The 25,272-nt window shown below is 44.0% G+C and overlaps 2 protein-coding genes across 3 annotated transcripts in view; one reads left to right on the top strand and one right to left on the bottom strand.

The window, feature by feature from the left end:
* Positions 1-3,739: 3,739 nt before the first annotated feature.
* EEF1B2 (eukaryotic translation elongation factor 1 beta 2) lies at positions 3,740-6,209 on the bottom strand. Its single transcript, XM_084778294.1, has 6 exons — positions 5,990-6,209; positions 5,399-5,521; positions 4,874-5,000; positions 4,516-4,582; positions 4,064-4,189; positions 3,740-3,939 (listed from the first exon to the last, which is right to left on the bottom strand). The coding sequence occupies exons 1-6, from the start codon at positions 6,067-6,069 to the stop codon at positions 3,785-3,787; spliced, it is 678 nt and encodes a 225-aa protein (XP_084634420.1). The 5' UTR covers positions 6,070-6,209; the 3' UTR covers positions 3,740-3,784.
* Positions 6,210-6,575: 366 nt separating this feature from the next.
* NDUFS1 (NADH:ubiquinone oxidoreductase core subunit S1) overlaps positions 6,576-25,272 on the top strand; it is a 38,289-nt gene continuing 19,592 nt past the window's right edge. Inside the window, exons 1-9 of one of the 2 annotated variants that reach the window (XM_084778290.1) lie at positions 6,576-6,715; positions 13,045-13,110; positions 13,525-13,616; positions 15,562-15,669; positions 16,869-16,945; positions 18,836-18,917; positions 19,007-19,137; positions 19,991-20,176; positions 24,997-25,131. In XM_084778290.1, the coding sequence (XP_084634416.1) occupies positions 13,050-13,110; positions 13,525-13,616; positions 15,562-15,669; positions 16,869-16,945; positions 18,836-18,917; positions 19,007-19,137; positions 19,991-20,176; positions 24,997-25,131 (872 nt within the window). In that variant the 5' untranslated portion in view covers positions 6,576-6,715; positions 13,045-13,049. Of the gene's footprint in view, positions 6,716-6,758; positions 6,874-13,044; positions 13,111-13,524; positions 13,617-15,561; positions 15,670-16,868; positions 16,946-18,835; positions 18,918-19,006; positions 19,138-19,990; positions 20,177-24,996; positions 25,132-25,272 lie in introns of those variants that run through there. The other variant, XM_084778291.1, reaches the window with a different exon arrangement.

Raw genomic sequence — 25,272 nt, 5'->3', positions numbered from 1 at the left:
TTAACAGGCTGGTGTTTTGTTTGTTTTTGGGTCATTTTGGTGTGGATGTTTGTTCATGTGTGTGTAGGTGCACATGTATGTAAACCGTACTGAGTACTGGTTCTTCAGGAACCACCCACTTTATTTATTTATTTGTTTGTTTATTTATTTATTTATTTTTGAGGCAGGACCTTTCACTTGCCGAGAACTCACCAAGTAGGCTATGGTGGCTAGCCCACAAGCCCCAGAGATCTGCTTTACATTCTCAGTCCCCTTTTGGTCACTCACACAGCACTGTTTGTATCATATTCAATTGATGACAGCAAAACTAGGCTAGCTCAGAATCAAAGGCGAAGAGAGACCTCTTGCCCCTTTGTAAAACGTGTGTACAGTTTTCTATTCCCTTTTAGTCCTCTAGAACATCATGGCTATGGAAATTTCTGGCTATGTGTAAGTGTATAGATTACTATAAACATAGAAACACATTTCCAGATGGTATAGAGGCAGGCCTGACCCCAGAAATACTTCAAAGTATTGCTGACATAGTTCTATGGTCTGTTCTTTTGTTTACATGAACATCAGTATAAGCAAATAAAATGTATCTTTTTGCCAGGCAGTTTGTGAGAATTCTCAAGCATTATGGATCCCCAGAATACCAAGTGCTGCCCTCTGCCGGCTCTCAGGGTTCTGACAGGGCCCTCGTCTGCATCTCAGGGTTCTGACAGAGCCCTCAGCTGCATCTCAGGGTTCTGGATCTCAGGGTTCTGACAGGGCCCTCGTCTGCATCTCAGGGTTCTGACAGAGCCCTCATCAGAGCCCTCATCCGGATCTCAGGGTTCTGACGGGGCCCTCATCCGGATCTCAGGGTTCTGACGGGACCCTCATCTGCATCTCAGGGTTCTGACAGGGCCCTCAGCTGGATCTCAGGGTTCTGACAGGGCCCTCAGCTGGATCTAAGGGTTCTGACAGGGCCCTCAGCTGCATCTCAGGGTTCTGACAGGGCCCTCAGCTGGATCTAAGGGTTCTGACAGGGCCCTCAGCTGGATCTCAGGGTTCTGACAGGGCCCTCATCTGCATCTCAGGGTTCTGACAGGGCCCTCATCCGGATCTCAGGGTTCTGACAGGGCCCTCATCCGGATCTCAGGGTTCTGACAGGGCCCTCAGCTGCATCTCAGGGTTCTGACAGGGCCTCATCCGGATCTCAGGGTTCTGACAGGGCCCTCATCTGCATCTCAGGGTTCTGACAGGGCCTCATCTGCATCTCACGGTTCTGACAGGGCCCTCATCCGGATCTCAGGGTTCTGACAGGGCCCTCAGCTGCATCTCAGGGTTCTGACAGGGCCTCATCCGGATCTCAGGGTTCTGACAGGGCCCTCATCTGCATCTCAGGGTTCTGACAGGCCCTCATCCGGATCTCAGGGTTCTGACAGGGCCCTCAGCTGCATCTCAGGGTTCTGACAGGGCCCTCCTCCAGATCTCAGGGTTCTGACAGGGCCCTCATGTGCATCTCAGGGTCTGATAGGGCCCTCCTCCGGATCTCACGGTTCTGACAGGGCCCTCATCCGGATCTCAGGGTTCTGACAGGGCCCTCAGCTGGATCTCAGGGTTCTGACAGGGCCCTCCTCCGGATCTCAGGGTTCTGACAGGGCCCTCATCTGCATCTCACGGTTCTGACAGGGCCCTCATCTGGATCTCAGGGTTCTGACAGGGCCCTCCTCTGCATCTCAGGGTTCTGACAGGGCCCTCCTCTGCATTTCAGGGTTCTGACAGGCCCTCATCCGGATCTCAGGGTTCTGACAGGGCCCTCCTCTGCATCTCAGGGTTCTGACAGGGCCCTCCTCTGCATCTCAGGGTTCTGACAGGGCCCTCATCTGCATCTCACGGTTCTGACAGGGCCCTCATCCGGATCTCAGGGTTCTGACAGGGCCCTCCTCTGCATCTCAGGGTTCTGACAGGGTCCTCCTCCGGATCTCAGGGTTCTGACAGGGTCCTCCTCCGGATCTCAGGGTTCTGACAGGCCCTCATCCGGATCTCAGGGTTCTGACAGGGCCCTCCTCTGCATCTCAAGGTTCTGACAGGGCCCTCCTCTGCATCTCAGGGTTCTGACAGGGCCCTCATCCGGATCTCAGGGTTCTGACAGGGCCCTCATCCGGATCTCAGGGTTCTGACAGGGCCCTCCTCTGCATCTCAAGGTTCTGACAGGGCCCTCCTCTGCATCTCAGGGTTCTGACAGGGCCCTCCTCTGCATCTCAGGGTTCTGACAGGGCCCTCATCCGGATCTCAGGGTTCTAACGTGCCTCAGCTGATTCTTACTGTTCTTAAGGCCCTCTGCTAGATGTCATAGTGCTGCCACTGCCCTCTGCTGGTCCTTATCATCCTAACAACCCTGAAAAAAGATTGTCACTATTTTACGCTGGGTCTTTTGAAGTACATTTTCCTTTGTGCACGCTCTATTGTCTATCTTGAGTAAATATGTTTACCATGTGAAGCCTTGCTCCCTGAAGGCAGTCCCAACACCAGACTGACAGCAAGAGTGCTCTCTGATGGTGTGAATCAACCCAGGATCAGTTACCTGGATTCCCATCTACAAAATACAGAGTTTTTGTTTGAGACAAGGTTTCTCTGGGTACCCTACTGTCCTGCAATTCACTCTATAGCCCAGGCTGGCCTCCAACTCAGAAGTCAGAATGCCTTTATCCCCTAATGGTGGATATTAAAGGTGTGCATTACTACCCAGCTCATAAAATGTTTTATAGCTGTAATTACCAAACTGTAAGCACTATATAGTATATCTACATTTATGTACCAGATTTTTTTTTCCTCTTTTGGTCTTTTGAGACAAGGGCTTCTCTGTGTTGGCTGTCCTAGACTCGCTTTGGAGACCTGGCTGTCCTAGAACTCACAGCAATCTGCCTGCCTCTGCCTCCCAAGTGCTCGGATTAAAGGCGTGCGCCACCACGCCCACCTTATGTACCATATTTTTAACACAAAATTGAAACAAGACCATGAAATGAAGGAAGCCTGGGAACCAGTCACCTACACTATGGTCCTCTCAGGACAAACAAACCACTAATTCCAGCCTATAGTTCCAAAAAGTGTCAGCCTTTTAGAGCACAAGGTATTAAAATCCTAACATTTGTAAGTGACTAGAATTATAGGATGTGCCTCCTCTGGCACTTAGGGAGGGGGCAAGGGAGGCATCATTACCACTTGATGCCCTGGGCCCTAATCCCCACAGTGCTAACATCTATCTAGAACTCCAGTTCTAGGGAATCTAACACCCTTTTCTGAACTTCAAGGACCAGGGCATGCATGTGGCAGTCAGAGAGCCACTTTGCGGAGTTGGTGCTCTACCCCTAGGCTCTAGAGACTGAACCCAAGCAAGCACCTTAGTGGCAGACTCATTGGGCTTTACTGGCCCAAGACTCAACTGACTAGTATCAATCGGTTCCATGGACTGCTGACAGCCACAGAATTTTATCACTAGTGGCTATACAATTATACTATAATTACTTAATGTTTAGTAATCCACATCAGTTTTCTACATTTTTAGAAACTATGTCTATGACATGACACAATGTCAGTTAAAAGACAACTTCAGGTCTGGCCTGGTCATCAAGCTTGGTACAAAAGGCCTGACCTGCTGAGCTATTTATCTTTCCAGCCCATCTTCATTCCTTTTGAGTTACATAGGCACTGAATTATTTCCCTCAAAACAATGGCACACACCATTTCTCACAGTACAATCAAGAGCCTAGGGTTATCTTTCAAGCTTTTATTTAAGTGCACTAACTTGAGGATGACGTTAGATTTTGTTAAAAGCAGCCACATCCATGGACTGCACATAGTCCTCGAAGGCAGTAATCTGCTCTTCCAGCATGTCTGTCCCAACCTTATCATCCTCAACCACACACTGTATTTGAAGCTTCTTAATTCCGTATCCCACTGGGACCAATTTGGCTAAAAAAAAAAAAAAAAAAAAAAAGAACATCAAGGGAAAAGAAGTTAGTAAAAATCTTATTGATGAGAAAACTTCTACAAATGTATACAAATTCTAGCTTCAAAACACAATCACTAAACTTACAAGAGCCCCACACCAAGCCGTCTGCTTGAATGCTTCTGACACACTCCTCCAGTTTTGTCATGTCGGTCTCGTCATCCCAGGGTTTCACATCTAGTAAGATGGAAGACTTGGCAACAACGGCAGGCTCTGGGGAGAGGAAGAAACACACTGCACTTAAAACACTCAACTGAACACCCTCTGGTGGAACATACAGAAATACACCGTGTGTCTGTCACCTACATTCCCCTCTTTCTGTTTGGCTAAGAAAGAGGCATTACATTTTGTAACAGTTTCTTTCCCACAGAGGAATGCCACAACTGCTACCATAAAAACAGCTGCAGACCAGTAGCTGTGGAAGTTTTCAAATACTGACCCATCCAAGGAAAGGGGAAAAACACGCTAGGGTCAAGCTCTGGTAAAGACCACCGACATTATTATTTAACAGTGAAGAAATCAACCATAAAATTACTTACTTTTAGCTTTCTTTGATTCATACTGTGCAAGGCGTTCTTCTCGCAGCCTCTTTGCTTCTTCGCTTTCCTTAACAGGGAAAAGAGAAATATAAAATTGGCCATATTCTGCTAGAATGTAGTGACAGGGTTATTACAAATATGACCAGAGTCATCAGAAAAAAGCAAATCCATCAGGAGCTCAGCCGAAAGATGGTGATTTGATTCGATTCATCACGTACCCAGCGGTCATTTTTAAAAGGCAGACAACAAAGCAGAGCCAGCCAGACCTAAAACCCAGCCAGTGGCTATAGCATTTGTACTCATGCTCAAAAAGATACACTGCCTTATCAACACTCTCCTATAAAGACGCCAGCCATACCTCCTCGTCATCAGAGCCAAAGAGATCAATGTCGTCATCATCTTTAGCATCAGCAGCCCCACTTGCTGTTGTGTCTTCCACACTGGCAGGACCATACTTGCCCAAAGATTTCTTCACTCCCGGCAGGCTTGAAAAACAAACATTTTAGGCTGGTTATTTACCCATTAGCACAATCCCGGGTAAATAACTAACTATATGCATGTCCAACGCTTCCCCCAACAGGCACTAGTGCCACGGGAGACTTTGTTCTCAGCACTCACTACAGTTTAGAATTTTCAGAATTATTATCTATCTCTGTGTATAGGACTATGCTCGCTTCCATTCTTAGTGAACTGGAGTCCACTTCCCCGAACTCCCACCCTTGTCTGTAGTTTCAGAAGAACGGGCAGGGATTGAATGAATGAGTTACCCTCTCACCCCAGCGGTGGCCCCCTCCAGGTAGGAGGACACTGACAGGAAAGGGGGGGGGGGAGGGAGGAGGAGAAAGCCATGTGAAAAATCCAGGTGGCACAGACATACTTTTACCTGGCCTTTTCTTTTTCGTAAGACTTGATGTGATTATACCAACGCAGGGCGTGACACAGGTCAGCGGGCGGTGGACCAGACACTGCTTCAAATACGGCCACATCTGCTTGTGACGGCACATACCTGCCGGGTGACACAAAAACAAGTGCACACACCTTAAAAAAAAAAAAGAAAGAAAAAGAAAAGACACAAACACTAGCTAGTAAACGACAAACTCTCTATGCGTCAAACTAAACCTGTGGGAACTATCCCAGGGCTAACTTGAGTTGCTCTCTAAACGTAGATGCACGGATAGCATCTGCTTGAAATCTGTGCAAGCCAAGAAGACTATTTACCACTTTGCGAGAACTCAAAGGCTACCAGCCAGCCTCGCCACTGGTTTTAACTTATTAACTGGCCAAATGACAAGGAAGAACCGGCCGAACGCTGCCATAAGGGAAGCCAGAAATTATCTCAATTACTGCCTCTCCCGGGGGGACGTCCAGCTCCGGCGGCATCCGGGTCTCGGGAGACCTAAGTCGGCTTCCCCTCCCGCGCCACGTGGCCCCCGGGTTCCCCGGCGCCACCCCGCACCCCCACCCCCCGACTCACCCCTCAATGTAGCTCTTGTCCGCCAGGTAGTCGTTGAGTACCTGGAGGCCGGCGGGGGTTTTCAGGTCTCCGAAACCCATGGCGTGGGCCGTATCCGGGAACCGGGCAGCCGCGGAGGAGAAAAAGGGCGCCACAAGCCCGCGGCCAGCGCAGAGGGAAAAAAGGACCCGGGCCGGCCGGAAAAGTCCTTATATAGAGACGGAGGCGTTTCCCTCCGCTGCACCGGCTAGGGGTTAAAGGTCAACGTACGTTACAAGTCGCGTTCCTCCACGTAAAACTGCGACTTGTGACTTAGGCGGCCCACAGGTCGTCCGTGGGCCTCCCCTCGCGTTTGGAAAGAAATTAATAAGAGAGGCATCTTATAAATGCCCACGCTCCAAGGACTCCGAGACCGAGGGAAACGCCCCTTGAAGAGCCGGAGTTGAACGAAGGCGCTCGGCCTGCCAGGCCTCGGCTACTTCCGGCGGAACTGCAGGTCCAAGTCGTCTTCTCCGCTTCCTCCGGGCTCGCTTCGAGCTGACGGAAATTGCCGAACGGCTCCAAAGAGGGCGGGGGGGAAAATTGTCGAAGCTGGCTTTATCGTCCCTCCTGGCTTTCCGTCCTCCAGGTCCGGCTGACGCAGTTAGCCGTGGCCGCCATATTGACTTAGCGGCCGGGTTTTGAGGGGGGGCGGTCAGAGAGATCCGGACAAGACAGCAGAGCAACCTGGTGGGCTCCGGAGCCAAGGTGAGGGCGTGTTTAGTTGTGGAGGGTGAAGTGCTTCGAGCAGTGACTTGTCTCTTGGCGGGATTGTATCCTTTAGGTCTGACAAGCCGTTCTCCTCTTGTCCTTGACTGGGTACCGCCTCCTGCCCCGCCACCTCCGGACGCGGGGAGACCCGGCAGGTGAGGGTTATCCTAACCTTGGTTTCTGCTCTGATGGAGCATGAGGCGGGAAGATCAGGAGACCTTTGGGAGCTCGGGCTTGCGAGCTACTTTGTCTCCTCAGGGAAAAACCGGGAGAAGAGCCTGTGAGGAGGAGACCGGTTCATTTCCCAGGGTCGGGCGCGATTTAAACTTTAGCCATCATTATTTAGTTGCGGGCTTGAAACTGTCCACTGTGTGTGTTTCGTCTAGTTGATTAAATCATGCCGGGTGGTAGTTTACTCATCCCCTGGATGGGGAGAGCTGACATAACGTTTTGGGTTTTTTTTTTTTAATATATATATATATATATAAATAAAGTTAGCTCAGCCGGGGCAGGAGGGATGGCTAAGCACTTAGCAGTACCTTGCGGAGAGGATCCGAGTTCGGTTCCCACTACCCCAAGGCAAGAGGCTCACAACTGCCTGTAGCTGTAACAGGGAATGGGGCAGTTTCCTGCACTGTGAGCACTGGCACTCATAAGTGCACATACTCAGACACGTGCACATGTGAATTAAAAGTGAATCTGAAAAAGCTAGCTCGACGCCCAGCTGCAAACCAGGAAGCTGTGGTGCCTTGAGGTTCATGAGATTCAACATCTGTAAGATCAAGCCGAGCTGGAAAAATCAAGTTTCTATTTTTTCTGGGATTAAAAGAATTTTTTTTTTGTTTTATTCTGTTACTTTTATTTATTTATTTATTTATTTATTTATTTTTATTAGTTTATTCTTGTTACATCTCAATGGTTATCCCATCCCTTGTATCCTCCCATTCTTCCCTCCCTCCCATTTTCCCCTTATTCCCCTCCCCTATGAGTGTTCCTGAGGGGAATACCTCCCCCTGTATATGCTCATAGGGTATCAAGTCTCTTTTCGGTAACCTGCTGTCCTTCCTCTGAGTGCCACCAGGTCTCCCCCTCCCAGGGACATGGTCAAATGTGAGGCACCAGAGTATGTGAGAAAGTAATATCCCACTCTCCACTCAAGTGTGGAGACTGTTCTGTCCATTGGCTAGATCTGGGTAGGGATTTAAAGTTTACGGCCTGTATTGTCCTTGGCTGGTGCCTTAGTTTGAGCGGGACCCCTGGGCCCAATAAAAGAATTTTTTTTTCACTTGAGTTTTGCCTCATTAAATTGAGTGTACTCAGCCAGGGCATCAGCACCTTTTGGAAGGTTGATTCTGTAAGTCACAGCCAAGACATTAGACGTATGCCAGGTGTTGTGGTCTTCAGAAGTCCATCATGGAGGAGGCTGAGACAGGAGGATTTGAACCCAGGACTTGGTGCATGCTTTGGTACGGACTCCACTAACTGAGCCACATGCCCAACTTGACTAGTTGTTCTTGTGGCGATTTGGTAGACAATATGTCTGACACATATTAGGGCTGGAAAGATAGCTTAGTTGGTAATGGTGTTTGCTGCCAAGGCTGACCACCTGAGTTACAGCCCCAGGACCCCCAGGATGGAAGGAGAAAAGTGACTTCCGTATGCACCCGCCCCACCCCTGTGCGTGTATTGTAGCACATACCAAGTAAATAAACGAATGTAAAAAACAAACACAAAAGGACTATGTACCAATCTGGACGTGGTGATGCATGTCTGTAATGCTGGCACTTGCTTGGGAAGTGGAGGCCTGAGGTGAAGAGTCCGAGTTTGTCCTTGCCATCATAGCAAGTCTCAGGTCGGTCTGAGGGCACATGAGCTACGGCTCAAAAGTAACATGCTGCCAGACAAACAAACAAAATACCCCGTAACAAATGAACTAAGACAGCTTCTCCCCAAACTCTCTATGTAGGGCAAGTGTTATTGTTTGTTTTTGTGGGACAAGGTATGATGTAGCGCAGGCTGGCCAGGCTGGCCTCAAATGCGTGATTCTCTTGCTTCAGGTTCCCCAATACTGGAACCTACGGCACGGGCCACCATACTTGGCCTCATGGATACTTTTTTTTCCAATGGGATAGGTACTGCTCATTCTGGAATTTGGTGGCAAGACTATGTGGTGACTTGCTTTTGTACGGATACTACGCTAGTCTTCAGAGAAGAGAAATTGGCAAATTTCTTGTCAAGGAATTTATAGTAGGTACTGAAATTCATAATTCACCTTCAACTTAGTGTTGCAGGCTTGCTTCTTGTCTGTACTGTGGATACAGCCCAGTGCAGGCTAAGGAAGTGACCTCCCGCTAACACTACATGATCATCCAAGTTGAGTAAGTAGAGTAATAAAATGGAGTGCTGTTCGTAAAGAAGAGGACCACAAACGAAGACCACTTACACCTGATTGTCAGTACCCATCACTGGTTAAGTTGAAGTCACTTTTTATTGTGAATTTTTTTTGTTTTTATTATTGGCAATTATTGACCTAGTTAATAACACCCTAGGAAATATTGTAGATCTTCTCTATGATAGGGAACCAATAGCTAGTAGATAAAACACATAATGTCAGTATTGAAAGTTATAGATTGCTGTTATTAAGAAATTAATGAAATAAAGTGAATTATGAATTTAATTATCGGTCATCTACAGTAACTACAGACTTTAGTGCTTAGGATTCTATTTTATCTAGAGTGGTAATACATACCTTAATCTCAGCACTTGAGAGACAGAGGCCTGTGGATGGATCTCTGTGAGTTTCAGGCCAGCCTGGTCTCCATATAGATAAAGCCAGTCGTGGTAGCCCCTGAGATATGCTGAAGAAGTGGAGGCAGGAGGATTATGAATTCTAGACCAGCCTGGGCTATACTTTTGGTGCTGGAGAGATGGCTCAGTGGCTAAGACTTGTTCTTCTAAGTCTGCTCACTAAGTCTCTTCTTCTAGAGGACTCAGGGTTGATACATCAGAATTACACGACACCTTAGCAGCTGTTTGCACCTCCAGTGCCAGTGGCTCTGACACCCTCTTCTGCCCTCCCTTGGCAGCAGGCATGCAAATGGTGAACAGACATATACATATTTTTTTTTAAATTAAAAAGGAAAATTTTTTGGTTTTGCATTATTTTTTATTAGTACTGCTGTCACTATTGAAACTTTACTGATTTTTTTTTTTTTTTTAGTCTTGGTACATTCTAATCACATACTTTTCTTCTTACTATCTTTAAAAGGTTAAAACCAACAAACAACAACAAAAACCTAGTTATCTTGCCACATATTTGTAATCTCAATAACAAATTGGAGATAAACATTATGATTTTAGAGGCTGTGCTGCATAGTTTTATGTCAGCTTGACCCAAGCCAAAATCATCTGAGAGGAGAGAACCTCAGTTAAGAAAATGCGTCCATAAAAAAATCAAGGTGCAGGCAAGCCTATGTGGCATTTTCTTAATTAGTGATTGATGTGGGAGGGCCAGCCCATTGTGAGTGGTGCTGTCCCTGGACTGGTGGTCCTGGGTTCCATAAGAACGCAGTCTGAGCAAGCCAGTAAGCAGCAGCCCTCCATGGCCTCTGCATCATCTCCTGCCTCCAGGTTCCTGCCCTGACTGATTTCCTTCAGTGATGGACTACAGTGTAGAAGTGTAAGCCAAATTACCCTTTCCTCCCCAATTTACTTTGGTGATGGTGTTTCCTCACAGCAATAGAAACCTTAACTAAGGCAGATGTTTTATCACATCATCATCATCAATTATCTTTGGTTTTTCTGAAACAGAGTTTCTCTGTGTAGCCCTGACTGCCCTGCTCTGGAACTCTCTGTAGATCAGGGTGGCCTTAAACTCACAGAGGTCTTCCTGGGTCTGCCTCCCAAGTGCTGGGATTAAAGGTCCTTTAATCCCTTGTCCCTTGTGTAATGTCCTCATCAACACCATCCAGCTTCTTAGTCTATATTTTTAACTGAGCAAACAGAAAGTCCAGTACTTAAAATTTAATGATTCTCACTTGTGGTCCAAAGTGGCAATCCTTTATCTCCAAAAATACTTACATTATGATTCATAACAGTAGCAAAAATACAGTTATGATGTACCAGCGAAAACAATTTTATGGTTGGGGATTACCACAAAAGGAAATATATTAAAGAATTGTAACATTAGGAAGGTTGAGAATCACTGGTTTAAAAATCATATTTATGTAAAGTATCCAACTTTTATTCTTTCTGTTTTGGGACAGCATCTTGGTATACAGTGTTAGCTGACCTTGAGCTTATCTTGGTATACAGTGTTAGCTGACCTTGAATTTATGCTCTAACCAGCTTAGGTTGCAGGTGCAAACCTCTTAGAACTTACTTCCTCAACTTGAACACTGTTAATCCTTTGGATAATTTTTATTGTAAAGGACCAGCCTATGGGTTGTTGGGTGTTTAGTAGCACCCTGTCCTCTTCCCACTACATGTCAGCACACCTCTTCGCATTGTGATAACACTGTTTCCAGACATTAATAATTAGTACTCTCCCTCACTCTCTGTGGGACAAATGAGAATCACTATTTTATTTTTAATTTTTAAAACATATACTTATTTGTGTCTTACATGTATGCATATCTGTGTCCAATGTGTGTGCCTGGTGTCCACAGAGGCCAGAAGACAGTGTCCGATCCTCTTGAACTAGACTTAGAGACAGCTTTGAGCTCATGTGTGTGTAACAGCAGTACTCTTCATCTCTGAGTCAGTCATCTCTCCAGTCTTTATTGTTACTGTTTTTTTCAGGCCTGGTTATTGAACCAAGGGAAGTCTCACACATGGTACCACTGAGCTGCATTTCTGTTTCTCTCTTTACTTTCAATTAAAACAAAGTTTTAAAAAGAATTGGTTTACTTTGGTTTTTGAGAGACAGGGTTTCTCTGTGTAGCCTTGGCTGTCCTGGACTCTCTCTGTAGACCAAGCTGGCCTTGAACTCAGAGATCCATCTGCCTCTGCCTCCCAGGTACTGTGATTAAAGGTGTGTACCACCATGCTCAGCTTATTTTCATTTCTGTGTATGAGTGTTTTACCTGTTTGTATGTATGTATGCTGGGTGTTCCTGCAGAGATCAAAAGAAAGACATCAGTAACTGTAGTTATGGATGGTTGGGAACCATCATGGGGTGCTGGAAACTGAACCCGGGTCATCTGCAAAGAGCAACAAGTGCTCTTGAACTGCTGAGACTTTCCAGTCACTTTTCCATTTTTGAGACAGGCTCTCACCAGGTTACCCAGGCTGGCGTTTAACTCCTTCAAGGTCTAAGCAGGCCTGGAACATGTGAGTCTGCTGCCTTGGTGTCCCAACTAACTGAGATTACAGGCCTGTAACACCAAGCCCAATGGAGGACCACTGTTTTAAATCTTATTTTTACTGGCTCTTGGGAATTGGTACTGAAAGTAGGAAGATGCCATGAGTTCATCATACATTTAGGACAGAAGCATAATACAACAGATTCCAGGTCTGTGAGAGAATGATGGTCCTCAAAATATATCAAAGGCTTTTGACTTCTGACCTCCCTTGGAATATCCTAGTATATCATGAGAGAGTGCATATTGGAGCCAGTTATGGCAGGAGACTTGCTTCAAGAGTAGCCAGGATTAGTATGACCCTGTTTTAACAAAACAAAATCTCCAACGTACTGGTGGAAGATGACGGCAAAAAGATAATTTATTTATTTTAGATAGTTATTAATGACAATTATTTTTGCAATTTACTTTATTCTTAATTATTCTTTTTTTTTTGAGACAGTATTCCTATACCTGTGCCTGACTTCAAATTTGCTATGTAGCAGATGACCGTAAACTTCTAATCCCCCTGCCTTCACCTCCCAGATTCTGGGATTACAAGCATATAATCCAGTTTATCCTGTGCTGGAGTTAGAACCTTGGACTTCCTGAATGCTAGGCAACACTCTTGTACCAGCTGAACCGTGTCCCAAGCTCTCACCGCTTCTACCGCTTCTACCTGTATCAAAAGTGTCCCGTACTTTGCATCACAAAGTCTAACTCTAGGGCTGGAGCTGGAGCTCAGTTATAAAGCACTTAGGCATGCAAGGACCGGAAGTCTACTGTAGACTACTTCTTAGCTGGTTGACATTGTATAAGCTAATGTCTCTGGGACCAAATAGTATATGTACAACTTGAGGGAAAACATCGGGACTTCTGAGTATTCTCTTAGAATAATGTATGTGAAGCTATAAAACAGTACCTGATATCTTATAATTAAGTGGCTCTTTTCCCTCTACAATAATTCATCTTTATTTTATTTTGTAGCCATCATGTTAAGGATACCAGTAAAAAGGGCCTTGATAGGCCTGTCTAAGTCTCCTAAAGGATATGGTAAGTTTTTGTTTTTGTTGTCTCTTCATGAGTATTTTTGAGTGTCCCTTCCTCAAAAACAAAGCAAAACAAAACCAACCCCAAACCAAGCCTGAGTTAGTACTTTAAAATTTTGCATCTTAACCAGGCAGTGGTGATGCACTCCCTTAATCTCAGCATTCAGGAGGCAGAGGCAGGTGAATCTCTGAGTTCAAGGCCAGCCTGGTCTACAGACTGTGTTCCAGACAGCCAGGGCTACACAGAGAAGCCCTGCCTTGGGTTGAGGGGTTGGGGGACAGTGGGCGTGATTGCATCTAGAGAAAGAGGACTAGTAAAAAAAAATGAAAATGTTTATGTATAGTTAACTCATTAGCCTCTACTGTAATGAATTTACCTCTGTTTGTTTGTCTTCTACCTTACTGTTTTGATGACCAGTTCGCGCAACTGGCACAGCAGCAAGTAACTTGATTGAAGTGTTTGTTGATGGTCAGTCTGTTATGGTGGAACCAGGAACCACTGTCCTGCAGGTAATTATTTTTGTGACTCTGTATGTTCCTCTATATTTCTTATGTACAGTTTAGTTTTAAAAAACATTGGACAGCAATATCATGGAAATAGTTTGATTTTTCACTCGTACTGTTGGAGAGGGAGTAATACAGCCTTAGCATCCCTAGGGAACTGTAGTGGCTCTGTAGTTTTACTTCTGTTCTTCAAGTGGGATCTAGTAAGAAATTCGACATTACGGAAATAATCACTATCATTAAGATTGTAAAACAGAGCTAGGCATGGTAGTGCATGCCTGTAATCCCAGAGGCCAGCCTGGTCTACAAAGCGACAGTCAAGGCTACACAGAGAAACCCTGATTCAAAAAACCAAAAAGAAAAGAAAAGAAAAAAAGATTAATTCATTATGCATACAGTGCTCTGTCTGCATGCCTGAAGAGGGCATCAGATCACATTATAGATGGTTGTGAGCCAACATGTGGTTGCTGGGAATTGAACTCAGGACCTCTGGGAGAGCAGACAATGCTCCATCTCTCCAGCCTGTTTTGGGCCTTCTTGATGCTTTTTCATTTTCCCCTTTCCGTTTTCAGTAATATTTTAGGACTATGTCCTACAAGGCAGGTAAGTGAAGGATAGTATGGCATTTCTCTAAATTTCTCCAGAAATAACAAATTTGGTCAGAGAGTGGTGATGCTTCATGTTATTTATGTTATCACAGAGCTAGTTTTTTTTCCATTTCCATTCTATCTGTAAGTTATCATAGAACTAAATGTATTTTGTTTGTTTGTGGACTGTGGAAGGCATACATAGACATGAAAGCACTGAATATTAGCAAAAAAATATTTTTTAGGTTCAGTGGAAAGTATTTTGGTTAGCTAGGAGATGATGGAGACATCAGAGGTGAACTACATCATAGCCAGCTGTAAGATGTGAGGTGAGATGTGCACAGAGGGAATCCAGGAAAGAGGCCGCCAGGGCAGCTTGACAGGGAAGCTTGTGAGTAGTGGGCAAAGCAGATAATGGGAAGAAGAAAGGCCTCATCATAGACTGGATACGTACTGAATTTCTTACACATGAAATGAAGGGATTTACATCCTTTGTGATAGCTTCAAAGCTGAGTAAAATCTCTTCAGAAACTATCTTAGTTAGGAAACCCTAACTAAGGTTAGGTTTTCATTGCTGTGAAGAGACACCGTGACCACAGCAATTCTTAGAAAGGACATTTTTTAAATAAAGATTTATTTATTATAGATATACCGTGTTTTATCTGCATGTACACCAGAAGAGGGCACCAGATCTCATTATAGATGCTTGTGAGCCACCATGTGGTGCTGGGAATTGAACTCAGGACCTCTGGAAGAACAGCCAGTGCTGTTAATATCTAAGCCATCTCTCCAGCCCTAAAGTTGAAAGCATTTTTTCTTTTATGATTTATTTATTTGTGTATATGAGTGCTCTATGTGCATATGCATCTGCAGGCCAAAAGTGGGCATCAGATCACGTTATAGATGGCTGTGAGCCACCATGTGGTTGCTGGGAATTGAACTTGGCCTCTGGGAGAGCAGTCAGTGCCTTTAACCTCTGAGCCGTCTCTCCAGCCTGGAAGGACAACATTTAATCAGGGCTGGCTTACAGTTTCAGAAGTTCAGTCTGTTATCATCATGGCAGGAAGCATCCAGGCCAACAGGGTGCTAGAGGAGCTAAGAGTTCTACATCTTGATCCACGGGCAACAAGGAGAGTGTGTCACTGGACATAGCTTGAGCGCAGGAGACCTCAAAGCCCACCCCACAGTAACACGCTTCCGCCAAGACTACACTTCCTAATAATGCTGCCATACCTATTCAGACCGCCACAGGAAGTTACACAGGAGTGGACTGAGGTAGAGTAGTCAAAGATTCCTCCCCTCCATTATGTTTCAGTAAAAACAAGAGTGAAGTGAAGTTATTCTGATGTGGTTTTGTCTTCTAGGCTTGCGAGAAGGTTGGCATGCAGATCCCTCGGTTCTGTTACCATGAAAGGTTGTCCGTTGCTGGAAACTGCAGGATGTGCCTGGTGGAAATTGAGAAAGCTCCGAAGGCACGTGGTACCTGGGATTCCACACCATGCCGAAGGAGGGAGGAGACTGAATCTTGCAGCAAATGTTATTCTATAAACTCAGTATTTTATATGTAGATGAGTCATTTAAAAAAATACATTGACAGAAGTATTGTGTAAATATAAATGCCATATAGCAAGCCTAGGATTTCAAGATGGTTTCTTAAGCATTCAGTGTGTGTGTGTGTGTGTGTGTGTGTGTTTGACATAGGGTTTTTCCATGTAGCCCTGGCCTTCCTGGAAGTCTGTAGACCAGGCTGGCCTTGACGTCTACTCTGAGATCTGCCTGCCTCTACCACCCTAGTGCTGTAATCAAGGGTGTGCACACCACTGCCCAGTTAAGCTTTCAGTGTCCTAAGACACAGTCTTAAGATGCATGGCGAGTGGGTAGTATGTGGAAGTGCTTATGCTGTACCATTTGTACTTGACAAGGAGTTGTAGGAAAAAGGTCACTTTAGGTTATGTAATTGTGGTGTGTATAGCCATGCCTACAAATGAAAACAAGGGTGTGTGTGTGTGTGTGTGTGTGTGTGTGTACACACATGTACATGTATATGGAAGCCAGAGGAAAACCTCAAGTATTATTCCTTGGGGATTCTCCTTTTTTTTTTCCTATATTTGTTTATTTTTTATTGTGTATATAGTACTCTGTCTACACATACACCTGCAGGCCAGAAGAGGGCTTTAGATGGTTGTGAGCCACCATGTGGTTGCTGGGAATTGAACTCAGGACCTCTGGAGGAGCAGTCAGTGCCCTTAACCTCTGAGCCATCTCTCCAGCCCTCCATTTGGTTTTTTAGAGGCAGGTCTCTGCTAGGCTGTGCATGCTTCAGGGATATACTTGCCTTTGCCTCACCAATGCTGAGATTACAAGCATGCATCATAATGTCCGGCTTTTCCATATGGGTTTTGGGAATCACACTTTAGTCCTCCCTCATGCTTCTTAGGCTTACACAATAAGCACTTTACTGAGTGAGGTATCTCCCCACATCCTCGGGCTCTTTTCCTTATTTAAAAATTTTTTTATTTAATAATTAAAAAATTAATTTCACTGGGCACAGTGCTGCTTGCCTATAATCTCAGAATTCAGGGAGGCAGAGGCAGATGGCTTTAATATTTTATTAACGGTTGCTTATAACTACAAGTAAATACAAATACGGATTTCTTCATTGGAATTCTAGGTTGTAGCTGCTTGTGCTATGCCTGTTATGAAGGGCTGGAATATCCTGACAAATTCGGAAAAATCTAAGAAAGCCAGGTACTATGTCGTTACTACTGTAGATTTGTTGTCAGGTCGTGTTCGTGCCTCCCATATATGAGGGACTTAGAGTCAGACTTTGAAGAAGAGCAGAAATGAGCACACAGCGAGGTGGTGGGCTCAGGTATTCTCAGTATTGCCAGGAACAGTATGAGCATTGAAACTCACCCTGAGATGAGCAGCACCCAGCACTCACAGAGCTGAGCGTTAGTTCATGACATGTGAGTGTTTGCTCAAGTGCTCAGCCTGTGTTTAAACTTGTCACAGTGCTATAATTCAGACCTGTTTTTGTTTTGAGTTACTGTAGATGTTTTCTGAGACCCTTCCAGTAACTAGTGCAGTTTATTTGTGGAGATGATCTCATGTAGCCCCGGTCTCACACTGGAGCTGAAGAGGACCTTGAGTCTGGTCCTCGTCCTAAGTACTAGGATCACAGGCACAATGCCACCGTGCCTGGGCTCTGCGTGGTGGGGGCTGAGGCCAAGGCTCATGCATATTGGGTAAGCATTCTACCAGCTAAGCTACTGCCTACCTCTAGCAGTATTTGAAAATTCTGTATTGTTAAATGTCATAATTTTTACAAATGATTTATTGCTAGGCATAGTGGCTCACACCGTTAATCCCAGCACTCAGGAGACAGATACAGGTGGATCCCTGTGAGTTCAAAGCCAGCCTGGTCTACAAAGTGAGTCCAGGACAGCCAGGGATACACAGAGAAACCCTGTCTTGGAAAACCAAAAACCCCCCAAAGGATTCGTTTATTTTTATTATCTGTTCATTGGTACTTTGCCTGCGTGTATATGTTTGTGAGGGTGTTTGGTCACCTGGAACTACAATTATGGCAGTTGTGAACTGCCGTGTAGGTCCCGGGAGCTAAACCCAGGCTCTCTGGAAGAGCAGCCAGTGCATATAAGTGCTTTATCTCCATCTACATCATCTGCAGGCCAGGAGAGGGCATCAGATCATACCACAGTTGTCAGCCACCATGTGGTTGCTGGGAACTGAACTCAGAACCTCTGGAAGAGCAGCCAGTGCTTTTAACCACTGAGCCATCTCTCTATCCTAAAAGTCATAATTTTAAAAAGATGAGTATGAAGCTGGGTGTGGTGGGCTCATGCCTTTAATCCCAGCAGAGGTATGTGGATCGCTGTGAGTTTGAGTCCAGCATGGTCTACAAAGCAAATCCAGGACAGCCAAGGCTACACAGAGAAACTTTGTCTCAAAAAGCAAAAAGGGGGGAAGGGGCTGGAGAGATGGCTCAGAGGTTAAGAACATTGTCTGTTCTTCCAGAGGTCCTGAGCTCAATTCCCAGCAACTGCATGGTGGCTCATAATCATCTATAATGAGATCTGGTGCCCTCTTCTGATGTGTAGGCTCACATGCAGGCAGAACAGTGTATACATAATAAATAAATCTTTTAAAAAAAAGATGGGTATGATAGCACATGCCTATAATTTCAGCATTTGAGAGATTGCTTAAAAAAAAAAAAGAAAGAAAGAAAAAGCTGACAGTGGTGGCATATGCTTGTGATCCAATCACTTGGAAGGTGTTGGCAGGAAAATCAGAATGTAAGGGCAGACATCCTTGGCCACATTGTAAGATAAAAGCTAGCTGGCCTTCATGAAACCTTGTCTGAAAATATATACATCAGTGAATAAACAAAACCCTGAAAGGCATAGTTTCCTAAGATCAGTTGTGTAATTCTTATGAACATGTTCAAACTATTTAATACTACCTCAATGCTAGCATGATGGCGTAGCTGGAAATTAATGTAAAATTTATGCTAACTGTATTAAAATATCTATGAAGATTATTGAGCTAGCCTATAGGTTACCATTTTTAAGTGGTAGCTGTTTATGTCACTTTATATATTTGATTTTTTTCATACAGAGAAGGTGTGATGGAGTTCTTGTTGGCAAATCACCCATTGGACTGTCCTATTTGTGACCAGGGAGGTGAATGTGATCTGCAGGTATCTAAAATAATTGCGTAAATGATTTTGATTGGCTCATTTTCATTTCATTAGCAGCATTAGATTGACTGTCTCGTAATCTACTTAAGGACCAGTCCATGATGTTTGGAAGTGATAGGAGCCGATTTCTAGAGGGGAAACGTGCTGTGGAAGACAAAAACATTGGGCCGTTGGTGAAGACCATCATGACGAGATGCATCCAGTGCACCCGGTGTATCAGGTAATGTTTCTCTTCTGGATTTTCACTGGGGATTTGAATGAAAAGAGAAAAAAAGAAAGAGCATGACTGGTCCTGGGTATGGTAGAGGAGAAAGCTTATTCTAGGTAAAAGGGAGAGAGAGCGTTGTCAGAGGCACACCCATCTGGGAGAGTCTAGAGTGCTCATGACCCTGAGCTGGGTCACTGAGGAGAAGGAGAGGGGAGAGCCAGAGCAAGAGGCCGGAAGGATAAGAGGAAGACGAGAAGAGCCCAAAAAGGACCAGCATAGCAACAAAATGGCTGGATTATATAGCAAAGGGCAGTGTGGGAAAGAGCAGCTTCTAGGCTCCTAGGCTAGGGAAGTAGAGGGTAGGAGCAGAGTATGTCAGCCATACCTGTAACAGGTAGGGACTGAAAGATGCTGGAAAAACAGAACTGCCTTGGTAAGTTAAGTAGGCACCTCAGTTGGCCATTTGTCCCAGGTTTGAAACCTAACAGTCCTAACTTAGTATTCATATAGTTTCATTGAATAACAACACTGGAAATGACAGCCATTGTGGGAAAAAGTTAGATTTTGTTTGCTTAATTTTTATATTCTGATAAAATAACTATGGTATTTGCTTTCAGTTAATGCCAATTTCAGTTGAATTTAAAGCTTTAAATCTAGTATTGTGTGAACTATATACATGTGATTTGTACAATTTTCTATTGTGTTACACTTCAGTTACAGAGAAACATTAGTTTTTATTTGCTGAAATAAACTAATGCCTCTTTAATGTTTTAAAAGTCATTGCCTTTGTGATTATGAAAATGAAAGGAAATGGTGTTTGTTGGATTTAACCATTTGATAACAAATTTTTATTTTTTTTTTTTAGGTTTGCAAGTGAGATTGCAGGAGTAGATGATTTGGGAACAACAGGCAGAGGAAATGACATGCAAGTTGGCACATACATTGAAAAAATGTTCATGTCTGAATTGTCTGGGAATATCATTGACATCTGCCCTGTAGGGGCCCTAACCTCTAAGCCCTATGCCTTTACTGCCCGGCCTTGGGAAACAAGGTATTTCTCTTTGGTTTGACCAATTTGTTTTTTAAAGATTTTATTCTGTGTGTGTGGGATGTGTGTGCGGGTGCCCATGAATGTGTATGCAGGTGTACTTGGAGGCAGAGAAAACCTTTGGTATCATCCTCAGGAACACAACTATTTTCTTTGAGCAGGATCTCTCTCTTTCTTTTTTTAATTAATATTTAAAAAAATTTTTACATATACATTTATATTATTATACATATATAAAATAAACTACATTGAGCAAGAAGAACCATGAAACAATCAGGAATTATATAAATGTTACATTCATGGTGTTCTGGCTATTTGTATTTGGCAACCTTGAAGAAAACATTTTCCTGTCTTGGTGAGCCTAAAATTCTGAATGTAAACCAATATCTATCATATCTCATCATTATCAACTTAAAACATCTATCTAGACCTAAAAACATCTTAATCCCTAAACAACTAAGCTTAATTGTGAAACTAACCTATTTGGTCTTCAACCCCATCAGAGACTTGAGAAGGAATAAAATTAATTACCTAAGTATACAAGGGGTGCAGGTTACAAGCTTCCAAATTGAAAAAAATGACTAAGACAGTTCACTGCCTGAACAGTCACCTATAACTCTGTAATGTTGGAGCAGCAGCTTCAGCCTTCTGGCCCAATATAGCTGACAGACATATTTGTGAGGCAGGAACTATTGAGGACTTGCCTACCCTGTCTTGGCAGAGTTTGGCTGTTGACTTGACCTGCATCCAAGCCTGCCTATTTTTAGGCATAATTCTGTCAGTGGTCAAAATGAGGACATTTTGCCCAGTGGATTGTTTGCCACATTTGAAGCCATCTCCATAAGGAGGTTCTTTGATTTTCATCATCTTGTCTAAGGTAGAGTAGATGTTGACAGAAGTTAACCTGTCTTATTGTCAGAGTCCTTAAAATGATTAAAAACATCTTTAAACGTCATATTCTATAGGACTCTGCCGCTTTTGAAGACCTCATCTAACTGTTTTACCTTATCTGTCTATAGAATCATACCTATCTGTTACACCTGGGATGTATAGTATTGTGATATAGACTAGGAATTGACATGAGCATGATTTGATCAGTTGACAGTTAACTTGTGTAACTTACTTATCCTAAGACAGACTGCAATAGCACTTTCAAGGTGTTGGAGGTAAACCTTGTATCTTCTTGAGTGGTATGGGTACAATATCTCATATTAGGATAGAAATGTATATGTATGTGAATAATCTTAAATTTGACTTCTATACCAGTGTGTCAGAAGTAAACTTACTTGGTGTCAATATACACATTTCTATACCAAAAAATAGCCTTGTGAGCACAGTTAAGACCTTAAATCGAGGACTTGACTCAATAATCTACTTTTGTCCTATCACCCCTGTTTATTTCTGTACTCCCCCTTCTTTCTTTTCAGCCCCTATCTCCAAGCCTAAGAATGAAAGATAAAGGAAAAGAGAAACATGCCTGGGTCCAACCAATAGTAACTTATAATTAACTCCCAATGAAAATAAACATCTACAGCCCAAGAAAGCAACCAACAATCTACCCAAGCCCCCTTAAGGGTGAGCAGGGTCTCTTGTTGGTCTCTAACTCACCAGTTAGGCAAGACTGTCTGGCAGAGATCCTCCTGTCTCCCACACTGGGAGTGCAAGCATTTTCCCATGCACGATGAGGACAGAGCTCAGCTCCTTGTACCTGTTAGGCCAGGTAGGGCCTTACAGACTAAGCCATATCTCCTGCCCTGATTATTTGATTTTTATTTAGGATGTGTTCGTGCACAGGTAGGTAGGTGTATGCCAGCATGCACACATGAAGAACAACTTTTGGAAATCAGTTTTTACCTTTTACTTTGTTAAGGCACATCTCTTATTTTTTCCTTTAATTATGCTGCATATGCCTGACTGGTCAGCCTATAAGCTTTTGGCCCGTTGTCCTGTTTCTGCCATCTCACTGTAGGAGTGCTGGGATGAGAAATGGGCACCACTTCATCTGGTTCTTGATGTGGGTTCCAGGGATCAAATTCAGGTCATTAGGCTTGCTCAGGGAGCGCTTTTGCTCTCTGAGCCGTTGTCCTGGCCTTGTTGTTAAATTTTAGTACACCTCTTTTTTAATAAAGTGTCCGTGTCATTTTCTTTCTAAATCTTAATTGGTTTTCATCTACATATTTTTGTTTGGTTGGTTTGGTTTTTTGTTTTGTTTTGTTTTTTTCTGAGACAGGGTTTCCTCTCTGTAGTCTTGGCTGTCCTGGACTCACTTTGTAGACCAGGCTAGCCTTGAACTCACAGCAATCTGCCTGCCTCTGCCCCCAGACTGCTGGGATTACAGGCATGTGACACTGCCAGCTTTTGACCTACATATTTATGTTTGCTTAAGTAAAAATATGTGTATGGGGAGGAGGGTTGTATGTGTGGAGGCCGATGTGGATGTCAGGTGACTTTAATTTCTTACCACCTTCTTTCTTTTCTTTTTTTTTTTTTTTTTTTTTTTTTTTTGAAGTTATAAAAGTGTTTATTGTAGCATTCTTTCACATTTTTTAAAATATTTTTTCCTTTTTTTATTAATTTATTCTTGTTACACCTCAATGGTTATCCCATCCCTTGTATCCTCCCATTTTTCCCTCCCTCCCATTTTCCCCTTATTCCCCTCCCCTATGACTGTTCTTGAGGGGGATTACCTCCCCCTGTATATGCTCATAGGGTATCAAGTCTCTTCCTGTTTTTGTTTTTTTTTTATCCTCACCCCACCACCTTATTTCTTAAGACAGCGTCTCTTACTGAACCTAGAACTCACTGATGTGGCTAGCTTAGCCTCCAGCTTCTGCCTCTGTAGTGCTGAGATTACAGGCATCACTGTCATGCTCAGCTTTTTATGTGGGCTTTGGGCCGTGGAACTCGGGTCCTTACGCTTGTGCAGCCTGTATCAACTGATTGAACCATCTGACCCAGCCTATAAAAATGTTTTATTGGAAATTAACTAGTTAAATTGAAAGACAGGACAGAACTCTACAAGTTAATTATAGTGTCTTTCTAAGATTAAGAAAGACTTGTACATGCCAAGGTGCTAGCCTTTAATGAGAGGGGTCAGGAGCAGCACATCAAGTTAGACTATTACAGACTTTTCTGTTTGTTTTTATTTTTATTTATTTATTTATTTTGTTTTTTCAAGACAGAGTCTCTCTGTGTAACCTTGGCTGTCCTGGACTCACTTTATAGACCAGGCTGGCCTCGAACTCACAGGGATCCACCTGCCTCTGCCTCCCGAGTGCTGGGATTAAAGGCGTGCGCCACCATGCCCGGCTGTTTTTATTTTCTTAAGACAGTGTCTCTTTATGTAGCCCTGGCTGTCCTGAAACTTGTTATGTAGATCAGAGTGGCCTTGAACTCACAGAAATCTACCTACCTGCCTCTGCTTCTGAAGTGTTGGAATTGTGTTGTATTCCGTTCACCCAGCCATTAGAGATTTTTAGGGTAGTCTGGGGCGTGTGTGTGTGTGTGTGTGTGTGTGTGTGTGTGTGTGTGTGTGTGTGTGTGTGTATGTATGTATGTATGTATGTATGTATGTATGTATAGACCAGATGTTGGCATCGGGTATCTTCCTGACTCTTCTTTCGCTCAGTTTACTGGGGCAGCATTTCTTGCTGAGCCTGAAGCTTGGCAATTGTTGCCTCCTATTCTGTCTAGCCGGTTTCCTGGTCCCCTACCCAACCCTCCATCCTCCACTCCCAGCCATCTCTGCCACTAGAGGGCCAGTCTGCCATGTCCTCCTGGCTTTCACATGGGTGCTAAGAGTCTGAATTCTGGTCCTCATGCTAAACCATCCCATCAGCACCACAAAACAGGTAGCTTTAGATTTATTTTATTTTATGTGTATATGTGTGGGTCTGTATTATGTGTGTACCCTGTGTACGTGCAGGTGCCTGAAAAAGCCAGAAGAGGGCAATGAATCCTTTGAAATTAGAGTTGGACAGTGGTGAGCTACCATGTGGGAGCTGTGAACCAAACTCAGGTTCTGTGCAAGAGCAATAAGTCCTTTTTTTTTTGGTAGCCTTGGCTGTCCTGGACTTGCTTTGTAGACCAGGCCTCAAACTCAGAGATCCACCAGCCTTTACCTCCTAAGTGCTGGGATTAAAGGCGTGCACCACCGCCGCCCAGCTGCAATAAGTAATCTTAAACCGCTAAACTCTCTCTTCAGCCCCACAGAGTAATTTTTATGCATTAAAACTTGTTATATTTAGGTGTGTAAGTGATAACATGGTATTTGGGAGGAAATTTTTGTCCTTACTGGTTTTGTTGAACTTTGTTTCTGCTTTCTGGAGTGGTTGATTTGCTGGTGCCTTTGACTAACAGCAGCCCAATTGATTTGTCAAATAGTGTGATTAAATATGGAGGCGCGCAAGCACAGTGGTGCAGGCCTGTAATCCCAGCACTTGGGAGGCAGAGGCAGGTGGATCTTTTTGAGTCTGAGGCCAGCCTGGTCTACAAAGTGAGTCCAGGACAGCCAAGGCCACATAGAGAAACCCTGTCTTTAAAAAAAAAAAAGGGGGGGGGGTTTATTGCTATTCTTCTAAGTTCTACTATTTTTTAGAATTTAGAAAGGGAAGTAGGTCTGGTATTACATGTCTGTAATCCCAACACTTGGGATGTAGACGCTGTAGGATCACTTCAGAGGCATCTTTTACCTAGTGGGCTTGGGCCCAGCCTGGGCTCTTGAGACCTGTCTCAAAATATCAATAAAGAAAATTTGATAAGGAAGTAACAGAACTCTTCTTGCTCTTCGGGCTAGCAACATAAATGTATGCTCATTTCCTCAGAAAGACAGAGTCCATTGATGTAATGGATGCAGTAGGAAGTAACATTGTGGTTAGCACAAGAACTGGAGAAGTAATGAGGATTTTGCCACGAATGCATGAAGATATAAATGAAGAATGGATCTCTGATAAAACCAGGTATTGTCTGTCTTAATTTTTACAGTTGATATACAAATTTTTTGTTATTTTTTGGTTTGTTTTATGCATATGAGTGTTGCTCCTATAGACATCTGTGTACCACCGTGTTATGCATGGTTGTGAGCCAACATGCGGATGTTA

This window comes from Acomys minous (assembly GCF_964271855.1).
Source record: "Acomys minous genome assembly, chromosome: 4".
In the NCBI taxonomy this organism is placed as follows: domain Eukaryota; kingdom Metazoa; phylum Chordata; class Mammalia; order Rodentia; family Muridae; genus Acomys; species Acomys minous.
The sequence above is the reverse complement of the archived record's forward strand: the minus strand, read 5'-3'. Positions and strand labels throughout refer to the sequence as shown.

Bases quoted from the DNA above. Each gene is read 5' to 3' on its own strand.
- EEF1B2 (XM_084778294.1), bottom strand. From the start codon at position 6,069: ATGGGTTTCGGAGACCTGAAAACCCCCGCCGGCCTCCAGGTACTCAAC. The intron at 5,522-5,989 runs GTGAGTCGGGGG...GTCACCCGGCAG, and splicing joins GACAAGAGCTACATTGAGGG to GTATGTGCCGTCACAAGCAG. The intron at 3,940-4,063 runs GTAAGTTTAGTG...TTTTTTTTTTAG, and splicing joins CGGCTTGGTGTGGGGCTCTT to CCAAATTGGTCCCAGTGGGA.